The following is a 22,435-nucleotide window of genomic DNA, read 5'->3' on the forward strand; positions in this document are numbered from 1 at the left end:
GGATATATTCTTGGTACGCCCCGGCTGATAGATAGCGTTCAGGGCTTGGGTTCGATAATTCCAAAGCTAAGCGCATCACGGAGACGAACCCTACCATTAGTGACCTTGTCGAGCCGCCCGTGTAGTCTGGAGATGACCTCAGAGAGACCATTGCTTAATTTCGAGGACGCCTCTGCGAAATCGCCGAGTGTCCTTATGGTTCCTATCTCAGTGCTCAGACAGCCATCCTCGGTTTCTTTGCTGTATATACCGTGGACATCCTTCTCTCGCGTCAGTTTGACTTCATCCTTCCCTTCCACGAAGCCGTGGACTACTCCGACGGATGAGGACGGCATATCGTCCCCCATTTGTCGTTTCTCGCCCACTGGAGAGCTGTTCCTGTAACCCGGACACACACAAAGTGAAGTGGAAAAGGTTCCCACCAAGATTTCGAAACAGGCGGAAGCTAGGGAGTCCTCGGACGCGTCTCCGAGTCTTCGAGCGTAGCAGTACGGGCTCTCTGAGCATAAAGAGCTGAATACTTTCCCTCACGTCAACGAACACTCACCAAGCCATAGCGGTGGGAGTCGTTTGGCCGGTGCGTATCAGCATCGGAGGAGAAGCACCACTTATACTCCGCTCAGTGCTTTCCTGACTACTTATCGATGGACTCGCGCCACGTACTCATTTTCGTCGTTTGCAGTCGATAAGAATACGAATGCTCGTCCGGAGACTACTCGGATGCAGGGGAGAGTCGGCTTCGCGGACGGCTTCAAGTTGTCGACTAGAATGTCGAAGGATGAGTTCGCACGTCGCAATTGCGACCATTCTACCGGAGAAATTTTCGTTACGAGACGAGAGGAAGAGGTCTCCGAGAATCGACGAGTCAGTCGATTTCTCCGGGCATCGACATCGACCAACTAGTCGATCTATTGTCAGATCTTTTTGCAGAGACCGATCTTGGATGGATGGAGTTCGAATGCAATCAGAGCGCAGCGGAGAACGGCGGCGTCCGAGTGGGTTCGGCTCTTCCGGGCTCCAAGAGCTGACAATCTCAAGACGAAGATTGACATTGCTCATGTCCATCGAATCATTGAACTTGAGAATCCTCCTCCGCCCCTTTGCCGGAGGGAGTCACCCACCTCGCAGCGGGCAGCACAAAATTTCGAATTGTGGCGCCTCTTGGTCTGGTCGGCAGGAGAAGTTTCTCCTTCTCGACCCAGTGATCAACAGAATACATTGCTGCCGCTCCGGAAACACACGGCGTGTTTGAAACTTTTCGAGTGACGCGTATTGCTCGTCTCCTGAACGAGAAAATCGCGGCTCGAGTGAAAGTCGCACCGACTAGACTCCGGAAAGAGGTCTCATCCTCGAAAGGCCGAGCCTCGAGACCCGTCTGTGCACCGGTCGGCCACCGGCTCATCGCGCGCGTTGAATTGGGGTTTCCAGGAGCCACTCTGCGAATCCGATTGGATAGACACCGAATTGAAAATGATGCTCAGGCGTGCCATCCTTTCTGCGGGACCTTCGATCCTCCGGCAGACTCCGGGTAACGCCCGAGTCAATGCTGCGCTGATGCATAAAGTTCAGACACGGGCTTATGCATCCGAGGGACTGCCGATGAATACAGTTTTGCTCTTCGTCCCGCAACAAGTGAGTTTGAAATTCTGTCAGTCCAGGCAATCATAGGAATTCGCCGGAGATATGCTCTAAGGATCGAAAAGTCGGTGTCTGGCTGGAGTGTCGCAAGGGATGACGACGGCGGCTCCGGGCTCCCGGATCCCGCGCAGAGCTCCGAGCCCTCGAGGAGTGTGGCTTCGGAATGATTCGAGCTAGATACTGTTGACCCTTCGATTCCGATGCGGGAGAATCATCGAGAAGACAAACACAACTCTAATGAGCTCGTTTTCCAGGAAGCTTGGATCGTCGAACGTATGGGCAAATTCTTCCGCGTACTTGAACCGGGCTTGAACATTCTGATTCCTATAGTCGATAGGGTTAAATACGTTCAGAGCCTCAAAGAATTAGCTATAGACATCCCTCAGCAAAGCGCTATCACTTCGGACAATGTAACTCTGAATATCGATGGAGTACTCTACCTAAAGGTGAGCTCATGAAAAGTTGCTGCGGCCGAAAGTTTAAGCCGATTTGCGAGAACAGTCACAGACGTTCTTATGGCTGTCTGAAGACTGTTCATCGCTCCTCCGATGAGAATTCGGGAGGATCTTTTGACTTTCATCGTTTTCTCTTCTTCTAGGTCCAAGACCCATACAAGGCCAGCTACGGAGTTGAGGATCCCGAGTTCGCTGTGACTCAACTCGCCCAAACCACGATGCGTTCCGAACTGGGGAAAATAGCCCTGGATTCTGTTTTCAAGGAGAGAGAATCGCTGAATATCGCAATAGTGGAAGCTATCAACAAAGCCTCAAATGCGTGGGGCATCGTCTGTCTCCGATACGAGATCCGAGACATCAAGTACGATTCTGATCTGGTCCCCTCCATCAGAACCCTCAAATTCTTCCATATTATCCCAATCTCAGCCGGTCTAAAGAGAAAATCTTGATCCGCGCTCTTCGCAGGTTACCGACCCGTGTGATGGAAGCCATGCAGATGCAGGTGGAGGCTGAGCGCAAAAAACGCGCGGCTATACTCGAGTCGGAGGCGAGTTCAATGTGATGCTGTGTGCGGATCTCTAATCGATACCGGAGCTCAGCGAATTAACCTCAATCAATAAATTGCATAACTGAGAATTTCCCCGGATCAGGGCGTGCGTGAAGCTGATATCAACGTCGCCGAGGGTAAGAAGCGAGCCAGAGTTCTGGCCTCCGAAGCCGAAAAGATCGAGCTAATCAACTTGGCTGTCGGAGAAGCCGAAGCCATCCAGAAAAAGGTAGCTTCCGCGGTCTGGAGGAACGTCTTTCTCCCGTTCATGTCCGATGTGCACGATCTTTCGAGCCAGATGCTCAGAATTTCTTGACATCGTCCCTAGGCCGTCGCCAAAGCTGAAGCACTCAACGTCGTCGCACGATCTCTCGACCAGCGAGGCTCATCCGCCGCTAGTCTATCGGTAGCCGAACAGTACGTCGCGGCTTTCTCCAAACTGGCGAAAGAATCGAACACCATCATGCTTCCATCCAACTCCGGTGAGCTCATCAATGTCCTCAGTCGAGTCACGTGCCGCATATATGTCGTTCTCCGTCCCTTATTCCCTCTCGAATCACTCGGGATTCTCGTTGCTGAACCGAATGAGACGTTCCAGGCGACATGTCCTCGATGGTCGCTCAAGCAATGGGTATTTACCAGAGGTTGAATAGGCCCGTCACCCAAATCGCACAGACACAGAACGAGCACGACGGAAAGGACCCTGGGGAATATTTCAGTGATCAAGAGGATATCCCCACCGGCAAAGAGAAATAGTTTCAAGGGTTGAATTATTATAATAAAATTATTATTAATAAACAAAGCATTCAAGTTTCGATCGTTTCAATTTTTGAAATTATTTTCTTCGGGATAGACTCCATCTGTCCATGTTACGAAGGAACAAAACCGATCCCAGGATTTGCCTCACCTCACATCGACGCCGTCTCTCATGCGGCTCACGATGAACTCGCGACTTCTCCAGGAGCAGCCACTCTCCGTGAGATCCTCTTCCCCCTCGATTCTCACGCGGAAGCTCAGCAGAGGTTCGACTCGAACTCTGTCCTACTCCTCAAATCTTCTGACTCTTACCATTGACGTCTACGTATCACCCGACCTCCGCGCGAGAACCAAGTCCCCATAGCCCTGAGTGATTTCGTCCACTCTTCTTCCCGGTGGGGAAAGTTCCGTCGCCCTGATGTGGAGGGGGCTCTTCCCGTTTGCCCATGATTTTTCGAAGTCGTTTCCTTGGGCATCCGTATTGGGCCTGGGGAGTATTATTATTCAAACCCGAAAGCGAAGGAATACAACAATGTTAGTAGAAAAATCAGTCTCCCCTACCTCGGCGACGAAGGAGGGATCAAGAGTTTTTTATTGATGTTTCCGGATGACAATTTGCCCGATATTAGACACAGCTCCGCTCATATCGATTGAACAATGCTCACCGGCTAGAGCTTGGCTAGCTATTTTCTCCTACAGCATCCAATTGCCATCCTTGAGTACGGAGCTCTTCCGCTACGTCATGCTGTGTTCTTTCTTCGGTCGTGTAACGCTCGCATCTGATACCGAGCCACATGCATGTGTGATAGCCATAAGAAATTCTATTATCAAAACTAGAGTTTGGCCGAATTCGTTAGAGGAAAATCAAGTTACAAGTCACGAGTGCGAACTGCTGTACAACCCATCGCCCGCAGGGCTCCCAACGCCGGCTCGCCGCCCTCGTCGTTCTCATCGCTGATTTAGAATCCATGAACTTTCAGCTGTTCAGGCTTAGCGATGTTGACCTTGGTGAGAAATTGACAAATATTGTTTCGCTGGTCGCCCTGGAGTTGGATGACCTCTCCGTACTCGGGATGCTCGACGACGGTGCCGTTACAGGCGAAATCCTTCTTGCATGCCCGGACTATCTTCTTCTTGTCGAAATCATCCGAAATTCCCTGGAAATAGAATGCATCCGGCGTCAACAACAATGTCTACAGGGTGGAGGGGATCGAGAAACTCGTCTCGGATAGGATCGGCAGACGTCTCAGCGATCCTTCCGATCCGACACGGGGGTAAGGAAGGTCCCCAGAATCATCTGGACGAGCCGGCCGCAATAGGTTCCGACGCTCGTCCGAGAACGGCTCACACTAGCACCGTATTCACTTCTGGATGCAAAGGACTCGACCGCGGTGTCCGGTGCCCAACGACTCAATATGGAATTGCCGCTCTCCGCTCTGTCAAGCGACAATCTCAACGCCGATGGGGAGTCATTTTACGGAGTTCGGCGGAAATGTCAGTCAGCTTTTCTCGAATATCGAGTTCTGTGAGAGATACAAAAAGCAACCACGGTTCATTCTGCCCCGGTCGCGAAAGAGGCACTCCAGCGCGGGCAGCCGAGAGACTCCTACGATTTCATTGAGCACCGAACAAAGACGAGCGTGAATCCTAAGCCAGATCCCAAGACAGAATTTGGGACGGCATGATACCGAGACGTTCACAGCGAAATCTCTCGTGGTGGCAACGCTGACTGCCTGCAACACCGCAACCACTCGAGCGTACGGCGTCGCGGGTTCGCCTTCGCTTCATCAGAAACGTACCGACATGTCCGGAACGATTCCTCTCGAGAAACGAGCCGGAATCTGGACAGTAGGACTCGATCCGTTACGGCCGCTGTGGCGCAATTTACGCTCATGGGGATTTAGATATCCGATCACAGAGGAACATCGAAAAATTAGCAAGTCGCGACTATTTTCACTGCGTTCGCCACGACATCTAGAAGGCTTAACCTACCTGCACGGTTGTGAGGGTCTTGCGACCGTTACGTTGCTGAATACGAATGTGAATCAAGCCGTCCTGCACGCCCTTATCATCGCCTCGGATGGCGTCCGCAAACGGATCAAATGATTTGAGGTTCTCGATGCCCGACATGCGAACTCGGTGGAAGATTTCTGTCTACGGAACGAGAAAGCGTAGATAACAGCAGTCGAGGATGTTCGATTGACCGCTCTGAGTGAGGTCGAACAAGAAAAACTCGAAATCAGCTTCTCAAACACGCGTCCCGAGTGCCTAGTCTCTCAACGTTTCAGTGTGTGGTCGACGACGACAACGACCCTGCTGCTGCTGTTGCTGCTGCGGCTGCTTCTGATTCTGATAGAGGGTCTTCTGTGAGAGAGTGTGTTTGTCTATGAGGAGAGAGGATGAGAGTGGCCCGCTGTGCGGCTCGAATCTGTCTTGAACACTCTAAACATCCGATACCGAAGCAGAATTCCAGCTCGAAATCGCTCTGTGATGAAGAGCATGGAGTATTTTTGCCAGGACGCCGATATCCGTTCGCATGGTGCTACATGGGAAAAGAAAAACCCGACGGAAATTCGCAAGATCTCGCGACTCGAGCGGGTCTCATAACTCTCTCCCTCGACTCGCAGCACCATTGCTCCCATAGATGCTATTGCTGTACGATCCCGAAGGATGGTGAATTCGAGCCTATCCTAAGAGGAAATGCGAAGAGATAATTTGAACGGAGGGCGCGCGCTTCCTGCCGGAGCCATTCACGCGATGAATGTTCATGATGAGAAACCGTAGCGTGTCGTGGTAGTCTCGTACGCCCTGACAGGCTCTCTTAAGCAGCAGGAAGAACAGCACAGTCAGGCTAAGGACCCGGTTCGGCGCTTAGAATGAGCAAAATTCGGGCTGCATCCCAGAAAGAATTAGTCGGCGAGATATACTGTGAGAGCATGCTGCAATGTATCTGCCATATTTTTCTCGAGCGAACGCGACTCCACCGGGTGAGAGAGAGCGAGAGTGTCATCGGTCGTCCTGTTCAGTGTGAAAACGTCAATACTCATGGCCATCGCAGCGTACAGCTCTGGTTCGGGGACAGTGAAGCTTCTATGCTGGCAGGAGCCGGGTAAGCTAACGGCGACCATGAGCGCTCCGCGAAATTCGCATCTTGCAAAATCGAGCGTTCCGTGGGCACAGAGTCGACGCGTTTGTCTCTCAGCTCATGGAAGAAACTCACATTCCTCGTAAATTGTCTTCTGGGCTCGTGCTCTATTCTTAGAACTCACTCTCCCAGTCAGAGAATTTCCGTATGCCAAAGATTCTCGGCTATTTGTATCGGCTATGAGCTATGAGTCTTTGGGATGGAACCCCAACAATTTTCCGGACTCTTATCCGGACTCTCCTCTGGATAGATTCGTGTTGAAGCTCTGCCTATAGGGCTCCGACAACCACCGGCTCTCTCACCCCAACAATTCTCGGTCTCTGAGCGGGCTCTATTGACGAATCCCCGAGAATTGTCCGGTTCCTCCCCTTGTCCCGACTGCCCTCGCTATAGCCTAATGTAAAAGCTCTTTGGGTTTGATTCCGAAAGTTCAGGTTGCTTATCCGAGCATTCTCGGCATATAGGTTCCCGTGAAGACTCTGTGGATAGGACCCGAGAATTCTGGTGGGCTCCGCGGATGGGACCCCCTTAACGTTCAGGTTTCTTACTCGGAGTATCCTCGGCGTTGGTTTTCGGAAAGGATTCATGAAATTCAGATAGGCCATCCCCGGAGTTTCGCGGAGCGCGCCGAGCCATGAGCGCCACTCGCCAATGTGACCGCCGAAGTGGTCAAACCACAGTCCTCCGTACAGAGCGGTGGCGATGTTGCGAGCTATACCAGATACACCATCGAAGTCACAGCAACAAGAGACTCCACGAGACTATTTTCCCAAAATATAACGCCGAGGCACGGAGATCGCTGTGATTAGATGCAGCAGGAAGTTCAAGATCAGCACGGGATGAATGACGTACTGTTCATGACGGTGATTTCTGCTCGGGACGACCTGAGCTGTGTCGAGGCCACACGGCGACCTTCCTTTGGAGGAACTGCGGTAGAACCGAAAATTCGCATCTTCTTGGCAGGGATTCTCGTCATCGCCATCATGATTCCATTGGTCGTCGACGAAGCCGTCAGAAATCTAATTATGGGTCAACTCCCCTTGAATCCAGAGACGTGAGATGATTTATCACTTCGTTCGTCAATTCGGCCGTACGCCCCCCTCAGTCCCTCGTAAGGCATACTGACACATTCCCTGCCGCGATGCCATGAACGCCGTGCCGTCATCGGTCCGCGCCGAGAAATTGCATGTGTGGGGTCAGGAGCCGATGCAGAGGACCGCCCGGCTCCGCGCTAACTTCCAGCGAAGATCAGCAACATCATCGCCTTCACTCTCCCGTCAACAGATTCCATTTTTGCGGAGTTTTACCCTGCGTTCGTTTCCAACGTGCTGCCCGATTGGGTGACGAACGTGCGATCGAACTTTTTATTGGGCATAAGCCCAGGCATTGGGGAAGTGCGGCGAACGGTCGTTCAAGCGTTCAAACCTAATCCGAGCTTTAGTGCAACTGCGGGCTAGCTCGTGTTGTTGGTGTGTGGGAAGTCTTTGGTGCAGCATCACAGGGGGTCCTACCTACGAGACACACACGGCTCAGCGCAAACGACATTGCACTCGGATTGTGCAACGTGAGAACGTGCCCAGCCTCTCACATCGTTCTACTGTCGACACCGTATTGGCGGGCCGTTAGAGGCAGTGAAAATCGAGCCCATTCGACGTTTTGTCGTTGGAAAACTCCGGAAAAACTTGAGCTGCGGCTCTAGAAAAGAATCAACGATACTCATATCGCAGCAACCATGCAGGGCACGCGCCGATTGCAAAAAGTTCGTACCTCAATCTGTGAATTACCTCACTAAGTACAAGGAATGGTTCGCGTTCCTGAGTGCGGAGTTTCTCTTTTCCCCGAGACCCTTGGTTGCTTCATGGATGGAACGAGCTTTCCTCTCACCTTCCCGAGTTGCCGCACTGTGCTAGTCTCAGTCTCTCAGAGGCTAATAACGTCAAAAGGTGACGGGACGGAATGTTAAGAAGAAGGCGGAAACTTGTGGGAGCCAAATCTCCGTTCCAAATCTTTCGTGTAATTTCTCTGAACTACAGTTATGAAACTCATCTTCGAAGTGATCAGCTTGCTAGCAAAAAAACGAGTCAGTCGAACTTGGTGTTTTCCTCTCTAATCTGATTGACGTCGACGTCCAACTACGAGGAGCTAGCGGCAGAGTTTGTCTCGAGTATTTACTGCCGGTTGGGGAGCGGAAACGTGTTCGCGTCGTTCTAAAATCGGGTCTTCAGCGAGTCACGGCACCTCATTTCGGAACATTACGTAAATCACTTCGGGGACTCCTGTCTCACGGAAAGGCTTTTATTCAGTCGAAAGACTCGCCGAGGGATTCGCCATGCAGCGCTTCCGAGAAGCTCACGAATATATCTGTAATGGTGTTGATTCATCAAGGGTCGATATTCTCAAGCCCGTTGTGTCCCGTTGTCCCTCTCGACGGGCCGCAGGCTCCATATCAGGATAGAACCTCTCAGGACGGAAACCGTTCCTGCTTGCTAGAATATTTGAGAATTCTATCGAATAGATCCGAGCGTTCGTTGATGTTCGTCCCAATACTGCGGGGCATCTCTCTCTGCGGCGACATCACGATCAGAATTTCCATGAGGCTCATGCGCGCGAATCTCTCGATTTCGCTTGCGAATTGATGTGGCTCCTGGTACACACACAAACTCCCTCATTCGAGCGCGGATAAATTCCTAAACAAGCCTCTGCTCTTCCAGGAATTGACAGATCTCCAACAGTCTCCCATGAAAGTGTTCCGAGACATCCAAGTTGACGAGTCGAACATTCTTCTGTGGCAAGGGCTCATCGTTCCTGAGAATCCCCCGTACAACAAAGGCAAGTGGCTCTAATAGAGGCTCGTCGTACCGATTTTCTGATTTATCGGAGCCGCAACCACATGCGGGGGATTGGTTGAAGATCTATGCCGGGGCGGAGAGCTCGTCAACCGAGCAAACTCGGCCCATGAGCTTGGCTCCGATCTTTTCCAAGTCTGGTGAATTCGACGGAGGAGCCCGGGAGGTTGCGAACTACAGTGAGGGCGAAATGTAGCCTTGCCCGGGTCTATCGATCCCGCAATCGCTCGAGCGAAGGTCGCGTGTTCCATCGATTGTCATGACGAATCGTACCCGGTCCGTCACGACACGTGCCGTAGGCCGTCTCCATGTACTAGCCCGCTAACGACAAAGGATCGGTGACCGATATGCCGAGTCTCCTGCAGTCCCTGATCCCCAGGCCTTGAAACCTTTTCCCCGTCTCTGTCAAATCGTTCGTGATCGAGCGGAGGTCTGCGGCGTTTGAACCGGGAATCACGGCTGGATTAATTGGGTTGGATGCCCAAAAATGCCCGAAAATAGGCAATGAGAGTGCGGCAGGAGTACTCGTCACGATGGAAGCTCGCGCCGCGATGTAATGACAGCTCGGGGCTTCATGAGTCTACGATTGAGATTCCGGCTCGTCACCAAAGCAGGCCATGGTGTCAAGTCGAGCCGCCCTGGTGCGATTTCTTATTCTTCGCCTCTCTCAGGCTGAATTTGGCAGCCTACGATTCGGACATCCACATGGGGACAAGGGGCAACGATTCTGCCGGTTCATCCCGGAGAGCAACTACTGTACTCATCATCGCAATATTCCCTCAGGTGCATTCCGCGTAGAAATATCTTTCCCCCCGGAATATCCCTTCAAGCCCCCGAAGATCCTCTTCCGTACGAAGATCTATCATCCGAATGTCGATGAACAGGGACGAGTCTGTCTGAGCATGATCCTCCCTGATAATTGGAAACCAGCGACGCGAACAGAGCAGGTATGTGCTAATTACCGCGTGTGGAAGAAAGGCGTCCACAGATCTGATTCTTTTCGACTTGATTTCGATCAACGCCAACCACAATGAACTCTTCCCAGGTGATCCACGCCCTCGTCACGCTCGTGAATGAGCCAGAGCCGGATCATCCTTTGCGGAATGATTTGGCGGAGGAATATTTGCGTGACCGAAAGCGATTCATGAAGAACGCCGAAGACTTCACGAAGCGGCACGCGGAAAAACGTCCAATCGATTGAACCCCGTCGTTATGCTCACGCTTCACTCGGAGACTATTATATGATGATCTGCTGCTAAGCCAACGACTCATGACCGAGTCTCCCCCGTGAGCACTATGAGCATCAGTGAAGAGCGATTCTCGGAGTATATCATGGAGACGTCGGAGGGGAGCGTATGGGGCGTCCGACTCGATCGAGGGGAGGAACTGTATACGTTCCCATGGTGATTCGCGTCAATCAGTTATCGATGAGGACCGAGCGTGGTTTTGTGCCCTCGATTTCCGCTATTGGAAAGCTGATATTTTTATTGGACCTATTTTTATTAGACAGTTTCGTCTCCAGCGACTTGCTGGATGCTCGACGGACAATCAAGTGATTCCTCTTCTCACCAAAAGAAAACATCCCGAGTAAAAAGTGAGCCGGAACGAAAAGAAAAATCTCTCCCTCTGCGTCTTGTAGGAATGGGGTCTCCCGAATATCGATCACACGTGTTGATTTGCGACACCTGATCATCCTTTCCTTCTGAGCTTCACGGATAAGGTTTCATTGCGACGAGGAAACACTTGGGGTTTCGGAGGATCTATAGAGGCTCACGACGGTCGAGGAGAAGGCAGATCGAGTTGAGCAGACGGCCGTCAAATCTCAGATGAGGTGCTGCATGTCTACTTTAAAGTGGCAGTCTGAGAGTTGTATCGAAAGTGCGCTTCGAATCGACAAGAAGAAAAACACTTACTCGCTCGTGGGGTCTTAGGAGAGACGGAATGAACGCACATGAGGCTGATCTACGCTTTCAGATCGGTAGACTTGTTAGTAGATCGAACACTTGCACGCGAACGAGAGAGAGCGGGGGAAGAACTTCGAAGAGGTCGTTGAACGTATCCGATACGGTAGACATGGGTCAAGCGCTGTGCCTCGGCTCACGTCAGGGGGGAGATGGATGATTAGGAGATGAGAAAATAAATCATGAATCGAGATAGCTCCACGAGCGAGATTTCGTTCCGTCGAGCATGCGCATGAGGGTATTTTCGGAGTCCCGGCGTTCGTGCATCTAGTTTCTGAATCTTTTCTGACCCATGGACAGACTATTTGCAGCTGATGAAGGATCATTGTCCCGGAGTGTGATGAATAAAATGGGTAATTTCAATTCCGAGGTTTGTCTTCTGAGAAAGCGCATGCTGTTCGGAGTGGTTTACCACTCGATGAGGGATCCCGAAGGCCCCAGATCCGGAATCGTCTCAGCCACCTTGTATACTCATTTGTGGTGAACTGAAAGACCTCAAAGATATTCGTCTACATAGTTCTTTCGCATTCCCTGCACCTCCCAGAATCGCGCCGGGGTCGGTGAAATCATTCTCCTCCCACTAGGGAATCTCGCTCTTTCATCAGAAGCTCCCGAGCAGACTAACGGTGGTTGGGAGAGCGGACCCTCCACTAACAAGCTGTCGAGTATAATTGAGTGGATTTCGCGGATCATGGAGCCGCATCGCGGAAAACTCTTCTAGACGCTTCATTGAGTCGTCCTGAATACCGAGCCACGCGTCAGAGAATGCACGAGTCACGACTTATGACCCATCAACTTAATTAACCTCACCGATTCTGATATCAGGGAGAAGGCCTGCTCCTCCGTTTCGGCGTAGATCTTGGAAAAAAATCTCTATCGCTGGACCGCTCAGCTCCGGATTCGTATAGGAGGCCTACCGTCGAGAATAGGCTCCGAGCGGAGATATGAATTATTAGGGATATGAATGACAACTCCGCGGGAACCGCTGGGAGCCTCGGATCTGTCGCCTGTCTCGACACGGGAATATGTTCGAGCGCGATTGATTCTCCGGTGAGTAAGTTCATTTTGGTCATTCTTCGTCGCGCCGGCCTTACCATGACGAACTGCTTGAGAGAGGGCGAACCGTAGGTTTTTCTCTTTTTCTTCTTCGAACAGCTACTCGGCTCGATATCTCACTTGCGTAGCACTCTCAGCGGAATGCAATACAACGGTAGATCGACCGAAAAACGGAGCGGCCGACGACGAACCCACCGACGGACGATAGCGAGGAATACAGGCGATCAGCAGCAGGAATTAGTAGAGCTGTGGCGTTGAGTGCTGCTCGTACCATGAAACCGTGTGGTTTGGTTCCGTGGGCGCTTCCGCTTCTCGTGGTTCTCTTCGTTGTGCTTAACGTAGTGGATTCGGATCCGCACACCGATATCGAAACGGCTACCGGCGATGATCCTGACTTGGATAAACTCGAAGAAGACACACCGGACTTTAGTGCCGATGATCGGAGTGGAATGGACCGGAATTGGAAGCTGTGGGTTTCGCCTTCCCGTCTGACCGGTTTCAAACTGTCATCGACGACAACTTCGTTGGAGCGTTACCAGCAGAAGTTAGCTGATCGTGATTTCGCGAAAGCCACCGCTGGCATGGATGACGAAACAATTTTCCACCTGCAACCGCTCGACTGCCGGTATTCGGGGCCGTACCGGAGCTTCGATGGCAGCTGCAACAACCTGTACCACGGTTGTTGGGGTCGATCCGACGAAACCTACGGCCGTATGCTGAGTCCCGAGTTCGGGGACGGTCTCGACACACCCAGGAAAGGAAGACACGGCAACAGACTCCCGAACGTACGTTTGTTGTCGACGCTGATGCAAGGCAATCAAATCCAGTCGGAGAAAACCGCCTCGAAGTACTTCACGGACCTGAATACTCACTTCGGACAGTTCGTCGCGCATGAGGTCTCGTCCGCCGCTCCATACTCGGACAAGGTCGTGCAGAATGGGAAACTCGTCCAAGTCACTCCACCCTGCTGTTACACCACCGACAAAGACACCGAATGCAACGAAATTCTCGTTCCGGACAACGACGTCTTCTACGAAAAAGGCCATTGCATCGAGCTGGTCCGCTCGAAGTTCTACAATTCCTCCGAGACGGCCTGCCCCAAGAACAACGCCGTTCCGAAAGATGTGCGCGAGCAGGTTAATGCGGTGACGGCTTTCATCGACGGGTCCCTCATCTACGGATCGTCCAAGTTCAAAGCCGAACCGTTGATCGACGACGACGGAACGATGTTGATCGACAAGAACTCCAAGTACATCAAGGGAGGTCTAATGCCCCGCAGCGACGAGGATGGGTCCTGCTCGAGTTTCTATCCCGGCTGCGACCAGCGCTGCTTTAAGGCTGGAGACGTTCGAGCGTCTCTGACCCCGATTCTCGGAGCCCTCCAGACGATGTTCCTCCGACAACACAACATTATCGCGAAAGCTTTCATCGCGCGGGGTTGGGACAAATGGCAAACATTCAACGTGTCCCGGAAAATCATCGGTGGCATGCTCCAAGTGGTCGTCTACAAGGAATATCTTCCGCTTCTGCTCGGCCCACTTGCCATGAGACGTTTCGAGTTGAGCGTGCCCACACCGAGGTACGTGTATCGACCGTCCTTGAACCCGTCGCTTCTGAACGCGTGGGCGACCGCCGCCTGCCGTGTCTCCCACTCGAACATCGCCGACAAGTTGAAGCGGGAAGGACTCAGCTTGCTCAAGTGTCCGACTCTTGCGTACGATATCAACAACATGGACACGTTCTGCAAACCCGATACAGACCCAATCCGAGCGTTGCTGGTTGGTGCGTGCCAGCAGAAAATGCAAGATCTGAACACGGTGTACTCGCTGCAAATCACCCGCTACCTTTTCTCGACACCCTACAAACCCGGCAAGGATCTGCGGGCGATCGATTACCACCGAGCTCGAGACCACGGTATCCGACCGTACAACGAGTGGAGGAGGTCGTGCGGACTGAAACCCTTCGGATCGTTTGAAGAGATGAAGAGAGCTTCTTCGAAGCAGTACGGTCCGCTGATCGACAAACTCAAGATCGCCTACCGTAACGATATCGACAACGTAGACTTCGGCGTCGGAGCCATCCTCGAGCCACTGGCGCCGGGCTCCACGTTCGGACCCACTATCACCTGCTTGTTCGGACACCAGTTCCACCGCTTGAAATACGGCGATCGCTTCTGGTTTGAAAACCCTAAAGTTCCGACTGCTTTCACGCCTCAACAACTGAGCCGTCTCCAACGGGTCACGCTGGCTGGTTTGATCTGCGCGACTACGGACGTCTTACGGATTCAGAAAAATGTCCTGCTCGTGCCCGGACCGAACAACCCGCTCGTGGACTGTGCAACGCTCGTCAGAGAACAGGATCTCAACTTGGCTTCGTACCATTATTAGTTTGTTCTCACTCAGTAATAAATTATTGATGGGGAGAGACGGTGGTGGCGACCTGGTCATCCTTGTTCACGTCATGCAATCAAGCTCCACGGATCATATTGTTTCGTCATACGCTGGGTATCCTCCCTCAATAATTTCCTCGATCCTCTGCTCGAATTGGCTGATAGCTTAGCGAATAGGAGGCGAGGATCGGATAGAATCGACCAGCTACTCGGCAGTGGAGAGAACATTCGTGCGATTCCAGGAATACTCAGAACAGAATTACAATTTTATTCTCCTCAGCGCTTGTTCCCAAATCTCGAAATCGAATTTCGATGTTCGTGGGGTTCGGTTCGCCTGTTTTTTTTTTCGTCGAGGGTTCGACTCTCAGACGCCCACGCTTATACTATTACCTTTCTGTCTGACGCCAATCTGGGCTGGCGCGGACCTGCGGCTCATATGTACAAAGCACCATGAAATATATTAAATATTTAGATTCCCAACGACGGAATGTGATTTCTGGGTCGTGGTACTCATGAATTCGTGCGCAGCCATAGAAAAGCTCCGAGAGTGGATGCGACCTGCACATCACGAGTATCGATTAACATTAGTGATTTGATTTATCCAACCGGTGAAATAGGCGAGATTCGTATAGTAAGTCGGTGTCGCGAGCTGCTCACAGCCCAGATAGGTGCTTGATATTCCGCTGAGCTGGTAGAAGTTGTCCACGCGACAGACCAGCGGATTGCCGAGTCCAAGGATGGGCTTCCGTTCGGCGTCCAGACTCGATGGCTCGCACGCGCCCGTTCGCTCCGCGAGATCCATTTCGCCCGCGCAGAACTTAGTTCGCTGACCGGCCGAGGCCTCAGCTGTCGAGTTCTTCAGCGACGCCAAGTCACCGCAAACCTGCAGGTCGACTCTATTCACGCGGTCGTAGGTCAGTTTGAATTTTGTGGGGGATTCCTTCCGGTAGGCTGTCAGCGTGCAGCCTTCCATCGCGCCCTCCGGCCGAAGGGTTGAAGGCAAGCAGATCACGCACACGAGGCCGTTGAGGTCGATAAAGTCGTGAAGCTTAAGAAGTGCAATGTCGTTCTCCCGTGTTTGTGCGTTGAAGCTGTGGTGACTGTAGACCATTGAGACCGTTTTAGTCTGGGACCCGACGGGACCCGACGCCATGTCGACGTAACCGATCTTGGCTCGGAGATCCGGCGGGCTCGACGCGGTGTAGTTCGCGACGCAGGACGCCGAAGTCGCGATCCACTGCGCTCCGATGACAGCTCCGCTACATAACAGATTATCGTCACTGTCCACGATCGCGGCCTGCCAACACCATTCGCCCGGATTCGCCTCGTTTCTACTGTGCCACCGTTTTATGTGGAATCCGTTCAAGCCACAGGAGCTCGGATGCACCCCCCGAGAATCTTCGGAAGGTCGTTCCTCGAGGGTCAAGTTCGCAGAGTTGACCTCCTTCACCCGAGCTGCATTCACATCGCTCGGAGCCCACTCGGTGAGGAAGGGGCTCGTGAAGTTTTGGACTTCGGTGGCGTCTTGCTCCTGTGAATTCGCTTGGGAATACACTTCGTGGTTCTCCGTTTCCGGCGTGACGACTTCGCGATGCTGGTCCTTGTGGCTGTGTCGATTCATGTCCGGTCTGAGCTCACTGAAATTCTCTCGTTCGTCCTCGATCGGGGTCTCTTCCGTAGTCTCTGGGGCACCCTCATTGGCATGCTCCTCAGTGGGCATCATCTCCTCGGAATCGTCGTACGGTCGCCGCGTGGGCATTGTTCGGAATCTGTGGGGTAAATTTCCGTAGGGATGCGGTCGCTGGAACCGACTCCGGATCGGATAATGCCGTTCGAGCATTTCTTCGTCCACGGCACCGGAGGGAATCCTATTGTGTGAATTATGATTGTTCCGATGCCGCATCGCCGGTGGCATGCCATGAACGTTATGCATTGGCCTACGGTGAGAATACGGCGGAGTGACCATCGGTGGCCGTTCGAGCTGAGAGAATCTCGTGTCCACCGTCGGCATCGAGGGAGGAATCGCGGGCTCGATCACGACTTCGGGAGGGTCCGTTGACTCCTCGGAGGCGAGTTGCTCGCTCGCTGCGAAGTATTTTGGTTCCTGTACGTAGGTAGGTCGCAGCTGATCTTCGTCGGCTTGCATGTACTCCTCGGGACGCTGCTTGAGTTTTGCGGAATTTTGCGCACTTTGGATATTCGGTTTCTTGGTGCTCAGGACAGTGGTCAAGATACTGTGCAAGAAATTCAACTTATTCTTCGCGACTTCGGCGGCGTCCTTCTGACTCTGGGCTTGGGCCTGGGTTGTTTTTTTGCCCTCGTCGTCGTCTTGGGTCTCCGGGTCCGTTTGGGACTCCTCGTCTTCTCGCTCCTCTTCGCCGTCGTCTTTCTTGCCGATACCTGTGCAGCAGAGACTGCCGGTCGGACAGATGTCATCGGTAATGCGCAAGGGATGCTTGCAAGTGTACTGGAAGAAGACGGGCACGCATCTGCAACACAAGAAAAATATCAGAAGTCCATTCCTCAACGCAAGTTGCCTCATAAAGCGCGCTAGGGGAAAATCCTACTGACCGTCCCGCGCAGATATGGTCGTGCCGATCATCTTCGAGAAGTGCGTTGGTATTTGTGTTGCTCTCTTCTTCGGTCCGGGTGCTATTCTTCTGCTCTTCCACAGAAGGAGTACCAACGCAGCAGACCCGTCCGACGGGACAGACGTACGAGGTCTTGTGTTGGGCATCGCAGAAGAAGCTGAATATCGGCAGGACGCAGTTGCCTGGACACGGCGGTGCTTCAGCCACGGTATCAATAGCGTTCGCTGATTGAGTCTCGTTTACCTTGTGACGAGATGAAATTCGTTCGAACAATCAGATACTTATTTCAGGACTGGCGACATCCGACACCGGACTTCAAATCCCCTAGAAGCTGAATAGAGGATCCTATTCACGCTCAAGAATTCGAGAGAATTGGGGAGCCCTGCTCGCTTGAGCTGGAGAAAAAGTTGCAAGCTTTCGAAATTTCGGCACGGATATTTGAAGAAAACGACTGGATGTGTGCTAACTTCGGAACGGAATCGTGGTGAAACAGCGTGGGGACGCGTGTTCTTTCTGAACGGAAGCGAACGGTAAAGCCATTGCGGCTAGAAACCGGATCCCGTGTAGGCGATGCTACACGCTGCTAGCACACAAACCCCGTTTCGCCTTGGACAACACTTGATGCTTCGATGCGCGCTCATCAAACAGTCCGAGTCGAGAGCGACATTCGATAGGCCTATTCCACGCGGGGCTACTCCTATATTACAGTGTACCTATATGGTCTATAGATAGGTGAGACGCGACGGGGAATCTGCGGATACTCGTTGTGCTATGCACAGATATTCGGTGCGGTTCCGGTCGTTTATGATCTTATTCTGATCCGGTAATGAATTCGAGAAACGAAGCCGTCGAAGATTCACGAAAACTTATCGTTCTGACTACCTGTTTTATTGCTTGGCTTCCTTCGAACGGAATCTCCGTTTCTTGGACGTGGCTTTCTATCATTTCTAATTCGGCGTCATTGAGGTTCTGCGGATGCCTCCGTTTCGTTGCCGGTCTCGTTTCCTGCAAGAATCATGCGCATCGCAGAGACAGCTTCAGACTTCGAGCCTTCGCCACTTTCGCTTTTTTTCTGATCAGGCGCCTCCTGACCCTCGGATGAAACATTATCCGTATCATCTACCTGGAATGTGTCGTCGTTCTCGTTCGACTCGTAGTGCACGGTAGGAGCGGCTTCATCCATCCGGCGCGTAGCTGACTGCTTCGCAGGTTTTCGGGTGGTTGTCACAATGGTCACGTATTTCGGAATTTCAGGATACCTTGATCGAGAGAGGATATATTAGGTTTCCGCATTCGGAAGATGTCGGTGTGCATCGAAAAATTCGGAGGTTGCAAACAGTCGGACCCACCTTGTTGTCCAAACGTCTTTGGAACCGATGACATGATACACTCCGTTCCCAGACGCGATATGCATCTGGGGTCTCTTAGTACTCGTTGTGCTATGCACAAATATTCGGTGCCGTTCTGGTCGTTTATGATCTTCTTCGATTTCGATTTTGACACCACCTTCCTCGATGGAGTTTTCCTTCGGGGCCGGCGTTGATGTCCCGACACGATCACGATCCGCGGCAGGCTCTTTGTGGCGAATTTTCTTTATTTTCTTGTGTTTCTTCGTTCTTGCCACGGTACCATGACGTTTGAGGAATTTCGTCACCTGTTCCGTACCTTTGACGCAGCATCTTTGAGTCAATTGATCGCAATGAGCCTCTTCATCGACCTGATCGCACATCAGAGCGGCGAAAACGTCGATGCATTCTCCCGAGCAAGACTTTCTGGGTTCTGGACTAGCGATGATGGACGCTGAGGAGGGAGCCGAGGTCGTGAGAGGAGCTCGCGTGGTCATGGTCGGTATCAAACCGTTTGCCGCATAGAGCGGGAGGAGGGGCGATCTGGTTGGGTAGAGCAGAGGATACTGGGGAGAGTAGGCCAGCATTGGATTGTAAGCCATCGGTAGTCTCGGTGTGAACAACTGCTGGAGACCGAATCTGAATGGGGACATTTTACTCTCTTTCTCCGGAGTTTTCGTCGCTGTGGTGGTCGCCGTTGTGCTCGCATTGAGAGCAGACATCTGGGTCGCGCCCCCCACACCCACGTTCCCCCCTCCTCCGAGCAGTTTGAAGAGCGATCTTGCATTGCTGCCTCGATCCCGACCTTCCACTTCGCGGGTTGTGTTTTCCGCGGAAAGAAGATCAGAGTTTTCCTCTTGGTGGAATTTGCTCTCCGCCAATCGGATATTGGCATCGCCAGATGTCTGCATCGTCGGCGACCTGGTTGGTTGAGGGTCGTGCGTCTCCATGTTGGTCGCGTTCAATAAATAGGATAGATTCGCCAGTTTCGAGAGGAAAGCAAGACCTCCGAGGTCAGCGATTGCCGGCAAATTGGACAGTAAGTTGAGCGGTCTCTCGATATCCGAAACCCCTACATCGACTTTAGCGACGCAAGACCGATTCGCGCAACTGTCCGGGAGTACCTTCGTCACCACCGGGACCACCATTGGGGATTGGCTGCTCGGCACACCGAGTAACTCGGCGGAGCTATCGTAGAAGAGAGACTTGCCCTTGTGGATTTCACGGTTCCGACCACCGGACGGTTTCTGCACAAGGATCCTACTCCTTTGGTATCCTTGACGCGAACGGTTGCGGGGCCGATAGAGAACCACAGTTTCGTTATCCTGTCTCTTGAAGTGGAGTGTCTTGGATTTGATCTCTTCCGGTGGGAGAACTTCACTCTCAACGTCCATGCGTCGGGAAATTTCCATTGGCGGGCCTGTTCCTTCGATAAGCGACGCTGTGACCCCGACGTCTCCGGGGTTCTCGGCATCACCTCCCTCGACGTATCCAGGGGTTTTGAGATCGTGTACTGGATCTTCAATCACGTGTTGACTCTCCTCTGAATGCATGGAACGAAACTCAGCTTTAACTTGGGGCTCAAGAGTCCGACCCTGGCGGGCCTGGGTGGCACGAGGATTCGGCTGTACCGAATGGGGCAGAGTCACATTACTGTTCGCCTCCAGAGGCCACAGAAGCACTAGGAATGCAAAGAGACTCGCGAACCCGCGCATCGTCTCCGTTGATCACCAGCACGATCGCAGCACAAATGACGAAGCTTGCAGCGACAATGCGGTGTGGACGCCTGGGTGACTGGGTGGAGTTTCCCTTCCTCCCAACTTTGGGCACGCTCTGAAAACCGGCACCCGATGACAATGCGCCATGAGGATGCCACCGCGAACCAGTCTGCGTGGGGGCTGTCTGACTTCCAGACAGCCCGTCGGTGGATTCGAAAACTTGCTTGTTCCTAGAGAGGCACGAAATCGACTCCGGCGAGTCGCGAGCGGCCACAGTAGTTTATTTTCTCCCTCGAGAATTCGCCAAGTTTCTCCCATTTTCCGTTCCTCGGGCAGGTATGCCACGCATGGGGGAGGCCAGCTCAAGGGAATGCCTAATATACATGCGGTACATAAACTGCTGACAGCTCGAGCGGTGAGATTGAAATTTTCCATTCGACGACCGACGTCCGATCTGCGCTCTTCAGTCCTCGTAGACTCCGAAAAGCAACGTCTTGAAATAGTGTCGCAAGAGCGAAGATCCGGGGACGCTTCTCGAAAACTTCTCACGAAACTTGAAGAGCTTCCAAGAGCTGACCCCAATCGATCGCGATCGGATACGATCGTAATTCGATGACGAGCCCTAAACTCAAAGCGTTTCTGTCGCCTTCATCCGGTTTCGATCTCATCCTAGGAGCGAGTCCCTCAGGCCGGCTTGTAAGGAGGTGTGTTTTCTCCGAGGAACTTCAGCGATTCCATCAAATCGTTCCACTCAGAATTCGGAAGCTACTAGAGCTGCTTCGAAGCTACGAATCAGCATGACAAACATAAGTTTTTCTGAAGACATATATTGTAATACGAGTTCATTGTGTTGGCGAAGCGCCGTTCAGCAACTGCGTCCGATGTCAGCTCGCATCAACAGACAGTCGGTAAGTCAACCAAGCGAGCAACCAGCTATCGAGCGTGCGTCTGATCCAGAAAGTCATCCCACTGTGTCCCAATACAATTATCCAGGGGAAACCTCTTAACAAGATGGCCCGCTACATCTTGCTTTCGCTCTTCCCTACACATTGTCACCCAGGCACGCGAGGCCTGAACGAACAATGGAAGTTGTTCCTGGTGAATAAGTGATCCGAAAAACTCGCTCACTTAGAATTTCCCATATTCACTTGGCCATGAGCGTGTGCAAACTTCGATATTCGCCAGGCAAAGAAAAAAAAATTCTAACCTTCGGCGTTGGCGACAAATCCGGTGAGGTGTAGCCTCCACTTCGCTGGTTGATTGCTCTAATGTTGAAGAAGGCGTCGAGGAGATCGATCTTGCAGACCTGCGTGAGAATGCGGAGGTCGGAGTCGTCGTCTAGAATCAAACAGATCCTTGGGGGGCTTGGGATCCCACTCCAACACGGCGGTCCGGCAGCGAAGCATGAGTCTTTTCCTGAAGTATATCGGAACTCCGTCGAGGATTTTTCGGAGATGAATCAGGGATAGGTGACAAACTCGGGAACAATACGAATGCCGGGGAATGATAAGCGAGTGGAAGAGTCGAATGTCGGTGTCGCTCTCCGATTATCAAACAGCGAAAGATGGTGTTAATGAGCGTATTGAAGGATCGGACCACTCGGACAATCTGATCTTTGAAGTCCAGATTCAGGTTAACGCGGACGCCGAAATTCTCCGTCATCGGCGAGCAGGACAACACATGTCCCGAAACTTCTCGATAGTCGCGGAGCCGCTATGAACGAACGACAATCATTCAGTGAACGAATGAAGCCTTCATTGGCTCCGATGCAGTCGATCCATTCGGGAAGAAGCTTCCTGCTCAAGTTGGCTGAATAACACCTGTTTCCTTATCCGTAGCTGTTCTCCCTTACGCTCGCTTGCCTGACCTAAATGAAGGAGAAAGTCTCCTTGGAATGCGGAGTACTATCCGTATATGAACTCCAGAGTAGGGCAGAGACAGTCGGAATGATTCCAATGATTCTCGCAGTTCTCTAGCAGAGGAGCGA

The 22,435-nt window shown here is 52.3% G+C and overlaps 5 protein-coding genes across 5 annotated transcripts; 3 read left to right on the plus strand and 2 right to left on the minus strand.

The window, feature by feature from the left end:
* The first annotated feature begins 1,216 nt into the window (after window positions 1-1,216).
* Window positions 1,217-3,427, plus strand: Stoml2 (stomatin like 2). The gene is made up of 7 exons (XM_003742072.2): window positions 1,217-1,632; window positions 1,893-2,084; window positions 2,237-2,454; window positions 2,559-2,640; window positions 2,744-2,869; window positions 2,969-3,122; window positions 3,239-3,427. The coding sequence occupies exons 1-7, from the start codon at window positions 1,471-1,473 to the stop codon at window positions 3,394-3,396; spliced, it is 1,092 nt and encodes a 363-aa protein (XP_003742120.1). The 5' UTR covers window positions 1,217-1,470; the 3' UTR covers window positions 3,397-3,427.
* A 502-nt stretch (window positions 3,428-3,929) lies between these two features.
* Window positions 3,930-5,741, minus strand: LOC100906930 (eukaryotic translation initiation factor 1). The gene is made up of 2 exons (XM_003742075.2): window positions 5,389-5,741; window positions 3,930-4,553 (listed from the first exon to the last, which is right to left on the minus strand). The coding sequence occupies exons 1-2, from the start codon at window positions 5,524-5,526 to the stop codon at window positions 4,356-4,358; spliced, it is 336 nt and encodes a 111-aa protein (XP_003742123.1). The 5' UTR covers window positions 5,527-5,741; the 3' UTR covers window positions 3,930-4,355.
* A 2,117-nt stretch (window positions 5,742-7,858) lies between these two features.
* On the plus strand, window positions 7,859-11,692 carry Ubc10 (ubiquitin conjugating enzyme 10). Its single transcript, XM_003742074.2, has 4 exons — window positions 7,859-8,300; window positions 9,253-9,370; window positions 10,171-10,334; window positions 10,433-11,692. Exons 1-4 carry the CDS (start codon window positions 8,274-8,276, stop codon window positions 10,586-10,588), a joined length of 465 nt encoding a protein of 154 aa, XP_003742122.1. The 5' UTR covers window positions 7,859-8,273; the 3' UTR covers window positions 10,589-11,692.
* Window positions 11,693-12,661: 969 nt separating this feature from the next.
* LOC100906638 (peroxidase) lies at window positions 12,662-14,866 on the plus strand. The gene has a single exon (XM_003742073.1). The coding sequence runs from the start codon at window positions 12,677-12,679 to the stop codon at window positions 14,789-14,791; it is 2,115 nt and encodes a 704-aa protein (XP_003742121.1). The 5' UTR covers window positions 12,662-12,676; the 3' UTR covers window positions 14,792-14,866.
* A 492-nt stretch (window positions 14,867-15,358) lies between these two features.
* LOC108864091 (uncharacterized) lies at window positions 15,359-22,110 on the minus strand. Its single transcript, XM_018639035.1, has 7 exons — window positions 22,005-22,110; window positions 21,656-21,786; window positions 18,734-20,355; window positions 18,508-18,643; window positions 18,267-18,389; window positions 17,365-17,627; window positions 15,359-17,282 (listed from the first exon to the last, which is right to left on the minus strand). The coding sequence occupies exons 1-7, from the start codon at window positions 22,108-22,110 to the stop codon at window positions 15,359-15,361; spliced, it is 4,305 nt and encodes a 1,434-aa protein (XP_018494551.1).
* Between the last annotated feature and the right edge of the window lie 325 nt (window positions 22,111-22,435).

The sequence above is a fragment of the Galendromus occidentalis genome, unplaced genomic scaffold, assembly GCF_000255335.2.
Source record: "Galendromus occidentalis unplaced genomic scaffold, Mocc_1.1 scf7180000077284, whole genome shotgun sequence".
Lineage (NCBI taxonomy): Eukaryota > Metazoa > Arthropoda > Arachnida > Mesostigmata > Phytoseiidae > Galendromus > Galendromus occidentalis.